Genomic DNA, 15469 nt, shown 5'->3' with positions numbered 1-15469 from the left:
GTGGTCCAGGACTGAAGAACAGGTTATAAGCTGCCAAGGGCCATATTGGTGGTCACCCAACTTTTCCAGGTAAAGATCAGGGTGCAGGGAATTTGATTATTTTTTATTATGTTGACATCACTTAGAATACAGAGTGTTGCATTCATTTTTCATGGAGAGACCCTGCTGAGTGTGTGGCTGGGGCATGCTTGGGGTCATGACGCCTCGTATGTCCCTCTTTGCGTTCAAGGAATGTTGGGAGGTAGGTTTAGGTGATGTGTTTGTGGTTACCCTGGGGCCAGCTGGAGGTTGTAGTGCTTCTGATCCCCTGTTGCATTGTCACTGTAGCAGGGAGGGGACCCATTGGCCCTGAAAGGTCTCTTAATGAGCAGACAGTGGCGAGGGGTGTACTGATGGTGGGAGGAGCATATTTAGTTATACACTGGACAACCTCTTCAGATGTAAGCGATGATCATATTTTCAGTCATTGCGGTCTCCACAATCGTGGCTTTATGTCAGTGGCCAGAAAGAAGCCTCTACTCAAACTCAAATTATCCGGGGGCCACTGGAGGTAGCAGCTGGGTGAGGCTGGGCCGCATGCGCCCCTTATCATCCACCAGCAACACCCCCCACCAGCAGTAGCACCCCCCCATTCCCCCTACCTCATGTGGTAATAGTATGAGCTGACGGATGATGGGGGTGCTACTTCTGGGGGTTCCCCACATTAGGTAGGATTGTCATTCCCCCCCCCCCACCGACACACACACACACACTTACCTGTCCTGCGCTTCTCTCTGACAGCCTGACGAGTGACGTCCTCCTGTGCAGGTCTGCAGAGGGACGTCACTTGCGCAACGCCCATCAGGCTCGGGCCGGCTGGCCAACTGGAGGAGGGCGGGGTAAGTGAAGCCTTCCGGCATTTAGCGCTGCTTGCCCAACTTGGGGCTAAATGCCTGAAGTAGTTACCTGCCCGGTAATACATGTCCCGGGTGTCAGGCAATACAAATTACATATACCTGGTGAGGGCCACAAACTTTCATTCCGCGAGTCGCAAATGGCCCGTGGGTTGGGAGTCTGAGACCCCTGCTCAACTCCATGAAATACACATAGGAGATGTCTGGGGTTTGCAAAGAACATCTTAAGAACTGACTGAGAAAGATTCTGTGGTCTGATAAAACCCAAGATTGAGTTTTCTGGACTCCATTCTAAGCATCATGGGAACATTTATCATCGTTTGCTTTGGTAAGAGTTCTGTAGGCTTTTTTTTGCTTTAGTTTTGGTTATGTGTGTCATCTTTATCATACTATCACAGGGGGTTGATAAATTTGGCTCACATAAGCAAAAACCATTAAAATCACTTTGGAAGACCATTTTCTTAATGACATGCTGGGAGTTGTAGAAATGTTGCATGGGCGGGAGATGTGCGGGCGGCAGACAAGTTTGTCACCCTCCTGTACACCTCCTACCCGTTCATCCCACCGTTCCTGTGAAAATGAAAGTTAAAAAAAAAAGTCACACAAAAAGTCTCACGTGCGACCTTTTGTTTGACTTTTTGAAAATGCTGTCAGTCAAGTTTGTAAGACAGGTCTGACCTTGCTTACACTTACGACTTTTTGAAGGGATTTTGCGACTTATTTGCTTACGTGCGACTTTCACAATGATAAATCCTGGTCCACTGCAAAGTAAAAACTGAAAATTGCTTACGTAGGGCAGATTGGTATTTTGCTTACCCACAAAAGTAGCACAGAAAATGGCTTTGACGCACGTGCGACTTTTGTAAGACAAAAACAGCTGCTTAAATCCCTTGATAAATCTCCCTCCATATCTGGAGGAAACCTGGCAATGCCCATCCCCAGAGACAAGGCTTAGGGACAACCCTGAATGTCCTTGAGTGGCCACTCAAGGACAAACCCAATGGAACATCTCTGGAGAGACCTCAAAATGGCTTCACTGACCGCCCCCATCTAACCGGACTTTTTAGACTCTCCATACCAGCAGGTGTTTGGGGGGTGTAAACAGGCAGAACTTGACAAGCAAAAAAGAAAACCAGACCCGACAGTATTTATTGCTCATTTTAAGGTTTATTGGAAATCCTTCAGACACGTGAAGCAGCAGCAACTGATCAGAACTAATTTTCTTTAAGAAAGTGAAATCGTGGATTCCTCCTGGGTCATGTGACCTACTTATTATAATCCTCTTGGGTAACGATCAGGTGGTAATGTGAGACCCCTCTCCACATCCCCTGAACTTCAACCTCAGCACCAAACAGGGTCCGGGCTTTTGCCTTGTACGGGACATTTAGTTCCCCCTTAATCACTGAGGCCACCATCCGAATAGCTTTATAGGGCTCCAGTACTATGTTTGTGCTCGATGAGAAGGAAATCTGTAAAAGACAAAGAACGAACATGAGTGGCCATGTGTGATATCAGTAGGATGGACAAATTCAGAACTGTCCAGTATCCTATATATTTTGCATCTCTCTTCACAGTGAACATACCCTCTGATCATTCCTATTCCCCAGCCTTACTACCTGTAAACAGAAGGTTCAATTACCCCTGGGTTAAGACCAGTGATGTGGATGGGGGAAACATCATAACTTAAAAAGGAACAGTAATGACTCAGATAAGGCAGCAGTAACACTCTGCCCCCATAGTTTGTCAGAACAGGCTCACTGCTGCCTTATCTAATAAGTCTTCAATCTACGTTTTGATTAAAATGTGAGAGACTACTTCATCTGTTGCTGATTAAAAGGCCAAGGCTGTATAGTTGGGACAGAGTGCTGGTCAGAAAATATAAAAAAATGGAGATAGAAAAAAAACAAAAAATTAGAAATATGAACACCGTTTACATCTCCTTAATTTTTTCACCTAGCCAGCACCCTTCTACACCCACTCAGCCCAGGCCTAATCTAATCCATAGGAAACTGCAAAACAGTTTCCTGGCAGTATAAAACTGGCAGCCCATGATGCTGTGTGGCGGCCATTGTTGCCATGGCACCAAGTCTGTGGTGTGGCGGAGCCAGAGCCAGGAACTAGGTTCAGCAGTATTGGGGCTGCATGGGTACTAGTGTAGTGGTCCCTTTTAGGGCTACGCCATTTAACGTTAGGGACACTAGGGACCTCCCCTTCCCAGATGTCTGTGGCGAGTGGGCTTGCACAGTCTAATCATAATGTACACCAAAGATCTGTTCAAGAATTCTGCTGAGAAGCGCAGGGTCTTCATACTAGATGTGGATGTGCTGCCTTTTTTCTACATTTGTCACATCCTGTTCCCTATAGAATTTGCCTTCAAATTTGAAAAGATGAAGATCAATACTTGTTTAGAGGCACTGCAGGGCAGTTACCCATAGCAACCAGATCACTAATTAAAAAAAAATAATCTGATTGGTCGCTATGGGAACCACTGTTCATCTGAACAAGTTTTGATAAATCTCCCCCAAAGAAAGGGCCGGAAAAAAAAGGGATATTTTGTACAAGGGCCCCATAGAAGTATTCTAGGACCCTTCAGGGTTTCAGGCTCGGCCTAGTGTAACATTGTTTTTATGTCAGGAAAGCTAAAATCCACAGCCTGCAGTTAGGGGGCGTCACTGCCTCCAAGCTGCATGAAAGAAGAGACTGGTGAGACCTGCTGAGCCGAACTTCATACCTTCTATTCAAGGTACAATGACGTGTGAAGACCCTCTAGTAGAGTCCAGCCCTTCATGGCAGGTTAAGGGTGTATTCACACGGGCAGAATTTCCGCCTGAAATGGAAGCTACTATGGAATTCCACACTTCTGAATTTCCACATGCAGAATTTTTGCACCAAATCCACACAATCCAAAAACCATTCAGGCAGAATTGGTGTGTAAATTCCGCCTATGTGACTAGACCCCAAGGCTATGTTCATAGGGCAGAATTTCTGCATTGATTTCCGCAGGTGTTTATAGCCTTATCTTCAATGGGATTCCGCAGTCCCATTCACACGGCAGAATGTTTTATTTTTCTCTGCTAAATGCAGATTTGGTGCGAAATTCATGCAAATTTTTTACATTTTTTTTGTAATGAATAAAAAGCACTTTACATGCAATGTGTATTCATGTGGATATTCCAAGTTATTGTGACTGCAGAATTCACGTATCTATGGAATTTCTGCCTTCTGAACAAAGCCTGAATGGCAGAAGACCCTTTCATAGACCCCCCGCACCCCAGTGTAAACTGAGAGTGACCTCTGACCTACCTGAGTCTCATTGGTCTTTGTGAAGTTCCATTTGTGGGTGGTGCTCATGTTCACTGTAACCTTCCCAGATATTTCGGCAATAACAGGGATTCCTCCCTCAAAAGACATTTCTACTCCAGCTTGGAAAGTGAATCCGTGTTCATGGGAAAAACTGCTGGACTCCTTTATAGTTTTGTTGAACCTGAAAAAACAATGTTCTGATTTATGGCACCAGATAGAACAATTATGGCAATTAAAAGGGGAGGATAAAAAAAAAAAAAAAAAAAGGAACAATCCCTGCATCCTCAAGGGGTTAAATAAGCTTGTAAACTACTGGGTCACATCTTGTTTTTTCTATTCATTTTGTACAAACTCTCAAACGGCCTCCTGACTAATTCAAATAGTCAAATACTGCCGCACGATACCTCGAGGGGGGGGGGGGGGTGCCCCCATTATGTTCTGCAGCACGGGAGTGTACTGCAGACTGCCTATGTTCCCACAGCACAATGACCTAGCAGAGGAAGAGGTAGTGTAGAGCCGGTGTGCAGTTCTGCACCTCACACCGGAGAGAGAAGTTGAAAGCCACGCCCTCATTTTAGGCCACACACCCCAGAAATTAAATCGGCAGGAAATTCCCTTAGCTGAAAAGGGCATTTTTGGCCGATAATTTTTGGCAGTCGATGTTTCGGTGCATCCCTATTTATAATAATAGTCCACTAGGGGTCCCTATACCATCCAGAAAATAATCCTGTCCGGCTGCAGCATTATCTTGGTCTCAGCTGAACCACAGGCATGGACCAAGTCCAGGAAATCAGGGAGGATCCTGCACTCCTCTGTGCTCACTCCTGTCCTATCAGACTGCAGGATGAAAACAGAGGAGGGGGGGGGGGTTACAGAGCAGCCTGCAGTGATTGGATGTAGAGATGTAGCACAGTGTGAAGAGACAGATAGGCCTTCTCCAGAGAACTTGTCCTCTATGACCCAACCTCCACTCCTGAGCTAAAGTCATAATCCCAGACTGCGCACAGGACATAAATACACGTCATGTATAGTAAAGAGGTTATCTGAAGACTCAGGGGGACATTTCCTAATCTAGTCTATTCTGGGTATGTATATAGACCAGCGTATGTGGTCGTCTCCTGTCTATTGTGCTCCTAATTTATCAAAGGTCTCACAGCCCTTGCTAAATTCTGTGCTCAGACTTCAGAGTCTACAGCTTAAAGGAAATCTGTCATCAGAATCACCCGCACTAAACATGTTACACAGGCTTGTAGCGCGGGTGATCCTGATTAAAACGCTCCTTACCTGGTAAAAAATGGTTCAGCGCTTCTTAAGATATCTATATTTTTAGTTTTCTGTTATTCCCTGGCTTGGGAATCAGTGGGAGGTGTTATCATCTGGGACTCGGCCAACGTCATTCTAGCTGGGCGGAGCTGCCGCCCGGCTCATGAATATTCATGAACTTATCCTCCTGGTCTAATTCTTCTTTCTCGGTCTGTTTGTGAATAAATACACCCTCCGTCCCTCCCTTCCTCCCACCCCCCGGCTTTTCACTTATGCAGCCCGTCTTCTTACTTGTATAGGGCACCAGCTTGAGTGAAGCCGGGGGGAGAACGTCGCTTCCGGGTGTACGGAACGCGGCGCATGCGCGGCCCTCCACACCAGACCGAGAAAGAACAATTAGACCAGGAGGATAAGTTCATGAATATTCATGAACCGGGCGGCAGCTCCGCCCAGCTAGAATGACTTGTGGCCGAGTCCCAGATGATAACACCTCCCACTGAGTCCCAAGCCAGGATCACCCGCGCTACAAGCCTGTGTAACCGGTTTAGTGCGGGTGATTCTGATGACAGATTTCCTTTAACCTCTTAAGGACCCATGACGTATGCATACGTCATGAGTCCCGGTCCTGCGATATAACGTGGGGTCACACGGTGACCCCGCATCATATCGCGGCGGGCCCGGCGTCATAGTGAAGCTGGGACCCGCCTCTAATAGCGTGCGGCACTGATTGCTGTGCCGCGCGCTATTAACCCTTTAGCCGCACGGCTAAAAACAAAAGTAAAAGTGCCCGGTTAGCTCAGGGAGCTGTTCGGGATCGCCGCGGTATAATCGCGGCATCCCGAACAGCTGTAGCACAGGAGGAGGTCTCTTACCTTCTCCTGTGCAGTCCGATCGCCGAATGAGATCCAGGCATGAGCATTCAATCGCCGAAAACACTGATTGATCCATTCCTATGGAGATGGATCAATCAGTGTAAAAGATCAGTAAATGCAATGTTATAGCGCCCCCTATAGGAGCTATAATATTACATAAGAAAAGTGTAAAAAAATCATTAACCCTTTCAATTATCCCTTCCCCTAATAAAAGTTTGAATCACCCGGCATTTCCAAAAATAAAAAAAACATTATGTAAATAATAATAAAAACAAACATGTGGTATCGCCACGTGCGGAAATGTCCGAATTATAAAAATATACCTCTTTTTAAACCGCTCGTTCAATGGCGTACGCGCAAAAAAATTCAAAAGTCCAAAATAGCGCATTTTTGATCACTTTTTATACCACAAAAAAGTGAATAAAAAGTGATCAAAAAGTCTGATCAGAACAAAAATCATACCGCTAAAAACTTCAGATGACGGCGCAAAAAAATGAGTCCTCAAAGCGCCCTGATCACAGAAAAATAAAAAAAGTTATAGGGGTCAAAAGATTACCATTTTAAACGTATAAATTTTCCTGCATGTGTTCATGATTTTTTTCGGAAGTGATACAAATTCAAACCTATACAAGTAGGGGATCATTTTAACCGTATGGACGTACAGAATATATATAAGGTGTCATTTTTGACAAAAAAAAAAATGTACTGCGTAAAAACAGAAGCCCCCAAAACTTACAAAATAGTGTTTTTCCATCAATTTTGTTGCACATTGATTTTTTTTTTTCCCATTTCACCGTAGATTTTTGGGTAAAATGACTAATGTCATTACAAAGTAGAATTAGTGACGCAAAAATTAAGCCATTATATATAATTTTAGGTGAAAATTTTTAAGAGTTATGCTTTTTTAAAGTTAAGGAGGAAAAATTGAAAATGAAAAAACGGAAAAAGCCCGGGTCCTTAAGGGGTTAAACTGCATTTAGACCTGCTCCAACATGGTCTGACATTTCAGCGTATTTTGGGCAGATGCGACTTGTCGCACTTGATAAATTCAGCACCAATGCATTTTCCAATGCATTTCCGTCTAAAATAGACTTGCATGCATCATGTTCTAGAAATCCTCTAGAGCAAAAGTCACAGAAAAGTCGCACATATTTAGACTGACTTTCTGTGAGACAAATTTAGACAGGAAAAACCATTGATAAATCTCCCCCTCAGTCTCTATAAAGAAAATGTATATGCCCTGACCATAGTAAGGACATCTACAGAAGGCCTCCATTTCATAGATTTGGACCCATAAGGAAGAAGGGGCATGGCATGAGATCAGGCTGAGGGGGAAGGAGATCAAGATTAAAGTTCTGCCAACAGGTAGACTCTACATTATAAGTCAACATTGGAAGGATTTCTACACATCCATGAGAAGCTACAAAGTGTGAGCAGTGACTGGTCATCTATATACCACCAAGGCTCTAACTCTTATACATGTACAGTGATCCCTCAACTTATAATGGTCTTTTCTGGACCATTGTAGCTTGAAACCAGACAACATACAATGTACAGTCTAGATCTGCAAAATGTGGCAATGGTTGGAAGAACTGACCAACCAGAATGGACATTTCAATGGTATAACCCCTGTATTACTGAAGTGCATGCACTGACTGGTGTCTGGTAGCGCTCCCTACAGTACAGGGAGGTATTATATGTTTTGTACTCTTTACCTGTGCCAGTTAGCTGCTCCTTTGGACACCAGGTAAGGGTGGCTCCATGTTACTTTATTTTTTAGGACCCTGTATGTCCTGTACAAGACCCTAACAAGAAGCTCCTGTCCTTTACATAGACAGTAATTTACAGCTTGAAGCAGATTTTTCTTATACATGTAATTACTTGCTTTATCTGCAATATTTATCTACTTATTTTTCTTAAATCTTCATATTTACGCATTTTTTGGATTACATTTTGGGGGCTTCAAAACCAATTACCAGGTTTCATTAGACTTCTGGTCTCAACATACTATAGTCCCCCTGGAACCGATTAATATTGTAATTGAGGGACCACTGTATAGAACTTTACTTACATCAGACCAATGGAGAGTGCAGTACATGGCCACCGCCCTCATGGTGTCATGATAGGTGGTTAGATAATGCCCGAGTGCCCAACCCTAACCTGGCACTGGGGTAACTATTCTGATAACATTGTTATTTTCTCTATGCTCTGGGTATAAAGTGGTTCTTGTTTCCCTTTTGGGTTTTATAGTCCATCAAGCAATATTAACCAGTAGCTAAAAAGTTCCCAAGTATCAGCTTCTAAAAGTAACAGCCTGTAGAAGAATACATACGTGAAGGTGTGTCTCAGGGTAGAACTGCTCTTTCGGTTGTCGTAGATCTTCTCTTGTAACACCTCGGGGGCTTGAGACAATATTTGTGCCTGGTCGACCAGGAATTGAAAATTCACGATTTTCTGGACTGTCGCATCTTTTGTAAATGCCAGAAACCTATATACATTATAGTTAGATCCCAGATCCTGAGCCTGTGCCTGATAGTTTGGGTCTTCTTGGGTTGGTGGGTTTCCTCTGAAGATGTGTCCGTTCCATTTATCTACAGCCCAGAGTTTTCCATCAGGACTAAAGGATATAAAGTGAGTGAGTCTGCTCCAGTCACTGCCTCCAATACAGGTACATGAAGAATCCCATTGGACACTTTCCTCAGTAGGTGGTGGAGCCTTGAAGAGTTGATCATTGCCCACAGCGTATAGAAGGCCTTCTGGACTGAAGAACAAGGCTTCATACTGCTTCCAACCACCATGTCCTATTCTTTTCGCCTGATCATAGATCCAAGGTACATGTTCGTTGTCTGGTGGGGGACCCTTATAAAATTCTCCATCATTTGTGGTGACGTAGAAATCTCCCTTGGGGTGGAAGAACATAAGGACAATTCGGTTCCATACAGCTTTTCCAACTCTTTGAGCCACCGAAAACCAATCGACATCTATATTGGAAGGCATTGGACCTCTGTACAGGTCTCCACCACAGATACAGAAGAGTTCACCATCTGGACTACAGGCTATATGGCTGACATTATTAACCTTTCCAAGAACAGCCGCCCTGCCGTTAAAGTCATCCCTTGGGTTCATGGGTGGTAAGCCAATTTTGACCGTAAAATTCTTCTCCACTGCCAGAAGGAGCGTCCCTGAAAGGAAACAAACAGTTCTTACTCTTCACCTCTTGTATCTACCGATTCCTCATAGATCATAATCTCCTCAGGTCAGAATATTTACTTATTCCCCACCTCTTCTATCTCCTCCCTTACACAGATTGTATGGGTTCTATATCCTAACCTGCTGTATCTTATGATTTATTGAGTTTGGACCCCTTAAAAGGTGCACTGGACATTATGTTCAGAACGCTCGGAGCCGTACGCTGTGATTATGACCTTAAAGCCACGCCCCCTCCATCTAGGTCTATGGCATAAGATCACAAGGAGGTTGTGGCGTAACGTCACAATGGGGTGCGCTGTGTCATCATACCCACTGCCATAGGAAACTGGCGCTTAGAAGAAAATTCCCCCCCCCCCAAAAAAAAAAAAAAAAAAAAAAAAAAAACGACCAGTTTCTCTCTAGAGGGGAATCAGGAGGGCTGGATGCTAGAAAACCATTGTAAGAGAAAAGTTGTATCTTGAGGAAAAACAAGATACAGTAATATGGAAATCATCCTACACAGTATCGGGTGTCAGCACCCTGATCAGACATTGATGACCTGTCCTGAGGCTAGGCCAATGTATAGTGTCCAGAAAACCCTATTAAATATTAAACTTTCTGATCTTTTAGAGCTGTAAGAAAAGGAAAATGTGTCCTTACGAGGCTGATCCACTTTATGCGCCATTGGTGCTTTATGGTTTTTCGTGTAGAACACTTTGTCTTCTGGAGTCTAGTAGAGTTCTGGATCACTGCAGGAAGCGGAGGAATGGATTATTCTGGATCAGGAGCACCTAAGCTCATCTGTAAGAGAAGGTGTCAGAGCATGAAGGGTTATATTCATTGTGTCAGGGATTATGGGGGATATTTATCAAAACCTGTGCAGAGGAAAACTTACCCAGTTGCCCATAGCAACCAATCAGATCGCTTTCATTTTTCACAGGCCTTCATAAAAATGAAAGCAGCGAGCTGATTGGTTGCTATGGGCAACTGGGCCAGATTTCCTCTGCTCAGGTTTTGATAAATCTCCCCCTATGACCTCATAAATTACTATATGGAGGGAAAATATGATAATGTATAAAAACCACAGTAGCTGCATTCTGACTATAGAGACAGTTCAGGAGCTTGATATGGTGAGTGATGGCTGCCATCAGCAGCTGACTCACCATCAATGATCGCAAACATGTCGGTCATTTCATCCCACAAGTGAACCCAAACAAATATATCAACACAAGAATTGCCAATTTTGTGATTACCAAATATATGTACAAAAAAGGGTTAAGCCCACATAGAGGAGCAGAACACTTATTTTGACAGGTGTTCTGCTCCTCTACAGTAATCTATATAGATTGTTGCTCACTGTCTGGGCCCCCAAGGAGCACAGCATCGCCCCTTATAGGAGTTATCCAGTAATACAAAAGTAGAGATATACACATACAAAAGGAACGGCGGCAGCACACCGGAGGAACCAAGGTACAAAAAAGGGATTTATTCCAGCTGGAATGCACCTTGGATACTCTGGTGGGCCGCAGCCGTTCCCTTTTGTCTGCATTTTCGGGCCCAGGACCGGGGTCCCTGAAACTGCTTGCACCCACGTACTTGAATCCTTAGTTTTGAGAGTGCTGCTTCTCCCTCTTTTGTGTATATATATATATATATCTCTCTCTCTATATCTCCCCAATCAGTGGGAAAATACAAACCATTACAGGGGGGGGGGGGGGGGCGGAATTATGTGTACAAATTTGTATTTTCTGACAATGAAAAAAAATTATTATAAAAATGTATAGATTTGACACAATTCCTTTAAAACCCCTTATAAACAACATTATGCATCATGTAGAAAATACACAGGTGATCACCGGCTCTGGGGTTGGATGGCACAATAATCTCCACCAGCCAAGTATGGCGCCGCCGACCACAACCAGCTTCATGTTCTTCTCAGGCAGTAAAAGCCATCCAGGCCATCTGGTCACTGACTACACAGCTGACTAAGCAGAGCTGAGGCGACTGCACCTTGTCCAAACCCCCAACACTACTCACAGCATGGCCACTCCAGGAGAGAGACATGAGCTGGAGCTGTAGGTCCTCTTATAGTCCTCACCTCAGTCCTGCAGGAGATCAGCCACAACCATCCCAAACACCTGGGGACCCAGCAATCCCTACTCCAAGCAGCCAGGGCCTTCCAGCCGCGTTCACACCGACGTTTTGTCCCAGTTTGGCTTCGTTCACATTGGGGGAGATTTATCAAGCTGTTCCAGTCAATTTATTATAGGCTGTAAGAAGGTGCAATTTTGCGCAATTTTGTGATTTTGCGCCTTATTGAAATAGACGTTTTTTGGAAATACTGGCTGTCGGTTGCAGGGCTGTGCAATTTCCCATTCAGTGGACAGTATTTAGTAACTATGTCTTTGTTAAAAAGGCGCAAAAGTTTTGCACAAACATAAAAAATAAACACAAATGTAGACCATGGCCAACTTGGCTTAAAAAACAGACAGACCACAGTGAATAGACTTTCAAGCATGGGGAACCACTTATTAAGGCTCCGTTCACATTGCGTTTTAATTTCAGTTTCACTGATGTGTTTAAAGGGGTACTCCAGCCCTAGGACATCTCATCCCCTATCCAAAGGATAAGGGATAAGATGTCTGACCGGGGGGGGGTCCCGCCGCTGGGGACCCCCGCAATCTTGCATTCGGCACCCACCTCTTTGAGCTGCACGCCGTGATGCCAGCTCACAAACTGCCAGGTGACGTCACTATACTCCGGCCCAGTGGTCGACACCTGCCAGTTTGTGAGCTGGCAGCGCGCGGGGGGATCAAACCTCCAGCTGTTGCAAAACTGCAACTCCCATCATGCACTGACAGACCGTAGATGCTGGGAGTTGTAGTTTTGCAACAGCTGAGGCACACTGGTTGGAAAGCTTTGAGTAAGGTTCTGTTAGTAACTCAGTATTTTCCAACCAGTGTGCCTCCAGCTGTTGTAAAACTACAACTCCCAGCATGTACTGATTGTTGAAAGGCATGCTGGGAGTTGTAGTTATGCAACAGCTTGAGGCACACAACTACAACTTCCAGCATGCCGAGACAGCCGTTTGCTGTTCAGTCACAATTATAGAACTAACCACATAGTTAAAGGGGTATTCCAGGAAAAAACTTTTTTTTTACATATATAAACTGGCTCCAGAAAGTTAAACAGATTTGTAAAATACTTCTATTAAAAAATCTTAATCCTTTCAGTACTTATGAGCTTCTGAAGTTAAGGTTGTTCTTTTCTGTCTAAGTGCTCTCTGATGACACGTGTTTCGGGAAACGCCCAGTTTAGAAGCAAATCCCCATAGCAAACCTATTCTAAACTGGGCGTTTCCCGAGACACGTGTCATCAGAGAGCACTTAGACAGAAAAGAACAACCTTAACTTCAGCAGCTCATAAGTACTGAAAGGATTAAGATTTTTTTAATAGAAGTAATTTACAAATCTGTTTAACTTTCTGGAGCCAGTTGATATATATAAAAAAGTTTTTTCCTGAATAACCCCTTTAAACTACAGATTCCCTGGGAAATTTAAAATCATACATTGTAATATTGGTCTCCCATACACTTCTCTGCCCTCCTTTCACATGCTTAGCTTCAGCACAAGCCATAACCTCCTCCCATAGACAACAATGGGTCCGTGTTTTTCAGTGGGAAACATTTCTTGAATTTACCCCTACAGCCTATAATCTGTACATTAACAAAGCACAGGGCTGAAAATTGGGGACCACATGTATGCAGCGGTTCGGTCCATTTGTCCTTTTCCCTCTCAGGGGCCCCCCTCTCTTGACTGTACTTGTTCAGGATAATGATGACAGCTCGGCTGCCGTGTCTCCGCTTCTCACCGACTGTATTTATGGAGAAATCTGTATTGATCTTTTCCTGATATTCCTGTAGTTTTACATTACATCCAGATGGAAAGTAAATAATTAAAAAAAAAGAAGCGCTGCACGCTCCGTCCTGCATCTGGTAGCAAAAGCAGAGGCAGCAATGGAACCTGCAGAAAAGTGCATTACAGGAACAATATATCTATATATATGAGTGCATCAACAGATGCGTTTAATGGGCCGCTACCAGCTTAAAAAACTGACATGTTAAGGCTCTGTTCACATTGCGTTTTTGACTTCAGTTTAACTGATGTGTTTAACATATATGTTTAACTGATGCATTTTGAAGTGCTTTTTTCACTCACTTCTTTACACATGTTTCATAGATAAGTTTTTTTTTTTTAGAACATCCATTTTTTATGAATTTCCGTTTATCTAGTTTGACAGAAACTGATATGATTAAAAGATGGGCGGGGACATTGGGTGGGCGGTTCAAGGGTGGGCCAGGACATTGGATGGGCTGTTCAGTAGGTGGGTGGGGACATTCGGTGGGCAGTTCAGTAGGTGCGTGGGGACATTGGGTTGGCGGTTCGGTGGGTGGGTGGGGACATTGGGTTGGCGGTTCAGTGGGTGGGTGGGGACATTGGGTGGGCGGTTCAGTGGATGAGCGGGGACTTTGGATGAGCAGTTCAGTGGGTGGGCGGGGACATTGGATGGGCGGTTCAGTGGGTGTATGGGGACATTGGGTGGGTGGGGACATTGGATTGGCGGTTCAGTGGGTGGGTGGGGACATTGGGTGGGCCGCTCAGTGGGTGGGTGGGGACATTGGGTGGGAGGTTTAGTGGGTGGGTGGAGACATTGGATGGGCGGTTCAGTGGGTTGTCCTTTGTGCTTCACTGTTCTACAGAAAAGTGCTGAAATGCTTCCTTCTGTGTATTTTCTTCCTTCTGTGTAGGGGGTCCCATGGGACCTAGGACAAATTCTGGGTCGCCATTGTGACCCGGAGCCTTGATATATGCTGACATCACTGATATGTGCTATAGTACAGCATTGTTCAGTGGATGCCACTGCAAGATTACATGTAGTATTTCCCTATGGGGACTCAAAAATAGTAAATAAAATGTTGAAAAAAAATAATGTATAATAAAGGTGAATTAAGCCCTTCCCAAATAAAAGTTATCAGCCCCTTTTCCATTTTCAAATTAAATAATGTCTGCAAAAACTAAGACACATGTAGTCTCGCCACGTACATTAATGTCCAAACTATTAAAATATAAAAATAATTAAACCGCATGTTCATTGATGTAAACGTTAATCCAAAAATACCAAAATACTGTTTTTTTTGGTCACTTCATATACCATAAAATAATTATAAAAAGCAATCACAAAATGCCATCAAACAAAAATACCGATAATCAGGGTGCAAAAAAATTAGCCCTCATTTAGCCTTGTATACAGAAAATTAAGAAAATGATAAGGATCAGAAGCATTTTTAAGCATACTCATATATATATATATATATATATATATATATATATATATATATATATAATGGGATACATGCCCCTATAGCAGGCGGGATGCAGAGGCCATTCCTTTAGAACGGGCTGGTGCTAACATATAGTTTTCTAAGCAATAGGTAATAATAATAGGTAATAATTAGCCTAAACATAATTAGTTTAGTGGTCACAGTAAGAGCATCTGGGATAACATACAGTGGGGATCAAAAGTTTGGGCACCCCAGGTAAAAATTTGTATTAAAGGAGTAGTCCAGTGGTGAACTCAGTGGTGAACAACTTATCCCCTATCCTAAGGATAGGGGATAAGTTTGAGATCACGGGGGGTCCGACCGCTGGGGCCCCCTGCGATCTCCTGTACAGAGCCCGACAGCCCGCTGGAAGGGGGCTTGTCGACCTCCGCACGAAGCGGTGGCCGACACTCCCCCATCAATACAACTCTATGGCAGAGCCGAAGCGCTGCCTTCGGCAATCTCCAGCTCTGCCATAGAGATGTACTGAGGGGGCGTGTCGGCCGCCGCTTCGTGCGGAGGTCGACACCCGCTATCTGGCCGGAGAGCCTGGCCCCCATACAGAGAGA

At 44.2% G+C, this 15469-nt stretch overlaps 1 protein-coding gene across 3 annotated transcripts in view; it reads right to left on the bottom strand.

The window, feature by feature from the left end:
* Nucleotides 1-2050: 2050 nt before the first annotated feature.
* The window catches only part of LOC130294904 (tachylectin-2-like), a 61551-nt gene continuing 48132 nt past the window's right edge, over nucleotides 2051-15469 (bottom strand). The window contains exons 1-5 of one of the 3 annotated variants that reach the window (XM_056545164.1): nucleotides 13342-13359; nucleotides 10181-10321; nucleotides 8664-9513; nucleotides 4197-4377; nucleotides 2051-2362 (exon numbers count right to left, since the gene is read on the bottom strand). In XM_056545164.1, the coding sequence (XP_056401139.1) occupies nucleotides 2159-2362; nucleotides 4197-4377; nucleotides 8664-9513; nucleotides 10181-10205 (1260 nt within the window). In that variant the 5' untranslated portion in view covers nucleotides 10206-10321; nucleotides 13342-13359 and the 3' untranslated portion in view covers nucleotides 2051-2158. Of the gene's footprint in view, nucleotides 2363-4196; nucleotides 4378-8663; nucleotides 9514-10180; nucleotides 10322-12220; nucleotides 12377-13341; nucleotides 13360-15469 lie in introns of those variants that run through there. The other 2 variants (XM_056545092.1, XM_056545243.1) reach the window with 2 other exon arrangements.

Source organism: Hyla sarda, chromosome 1 (genome assembly GCF_029499605.1).
Source record: "Hyla sarda isolate aHylSar1 chromosome 1, aHylSar1.hap1, whole genome shotgun sequence".
NCBI lineage: Eukaryota > Metazoa > Chordata > Amphibia > Anura > Hylidae > Hyla > Hyla sarda.
Note: the sequence above shows the minus strand (reverse complement) of the source record. Positions and strands in the feature narration are given on the sequence as shown.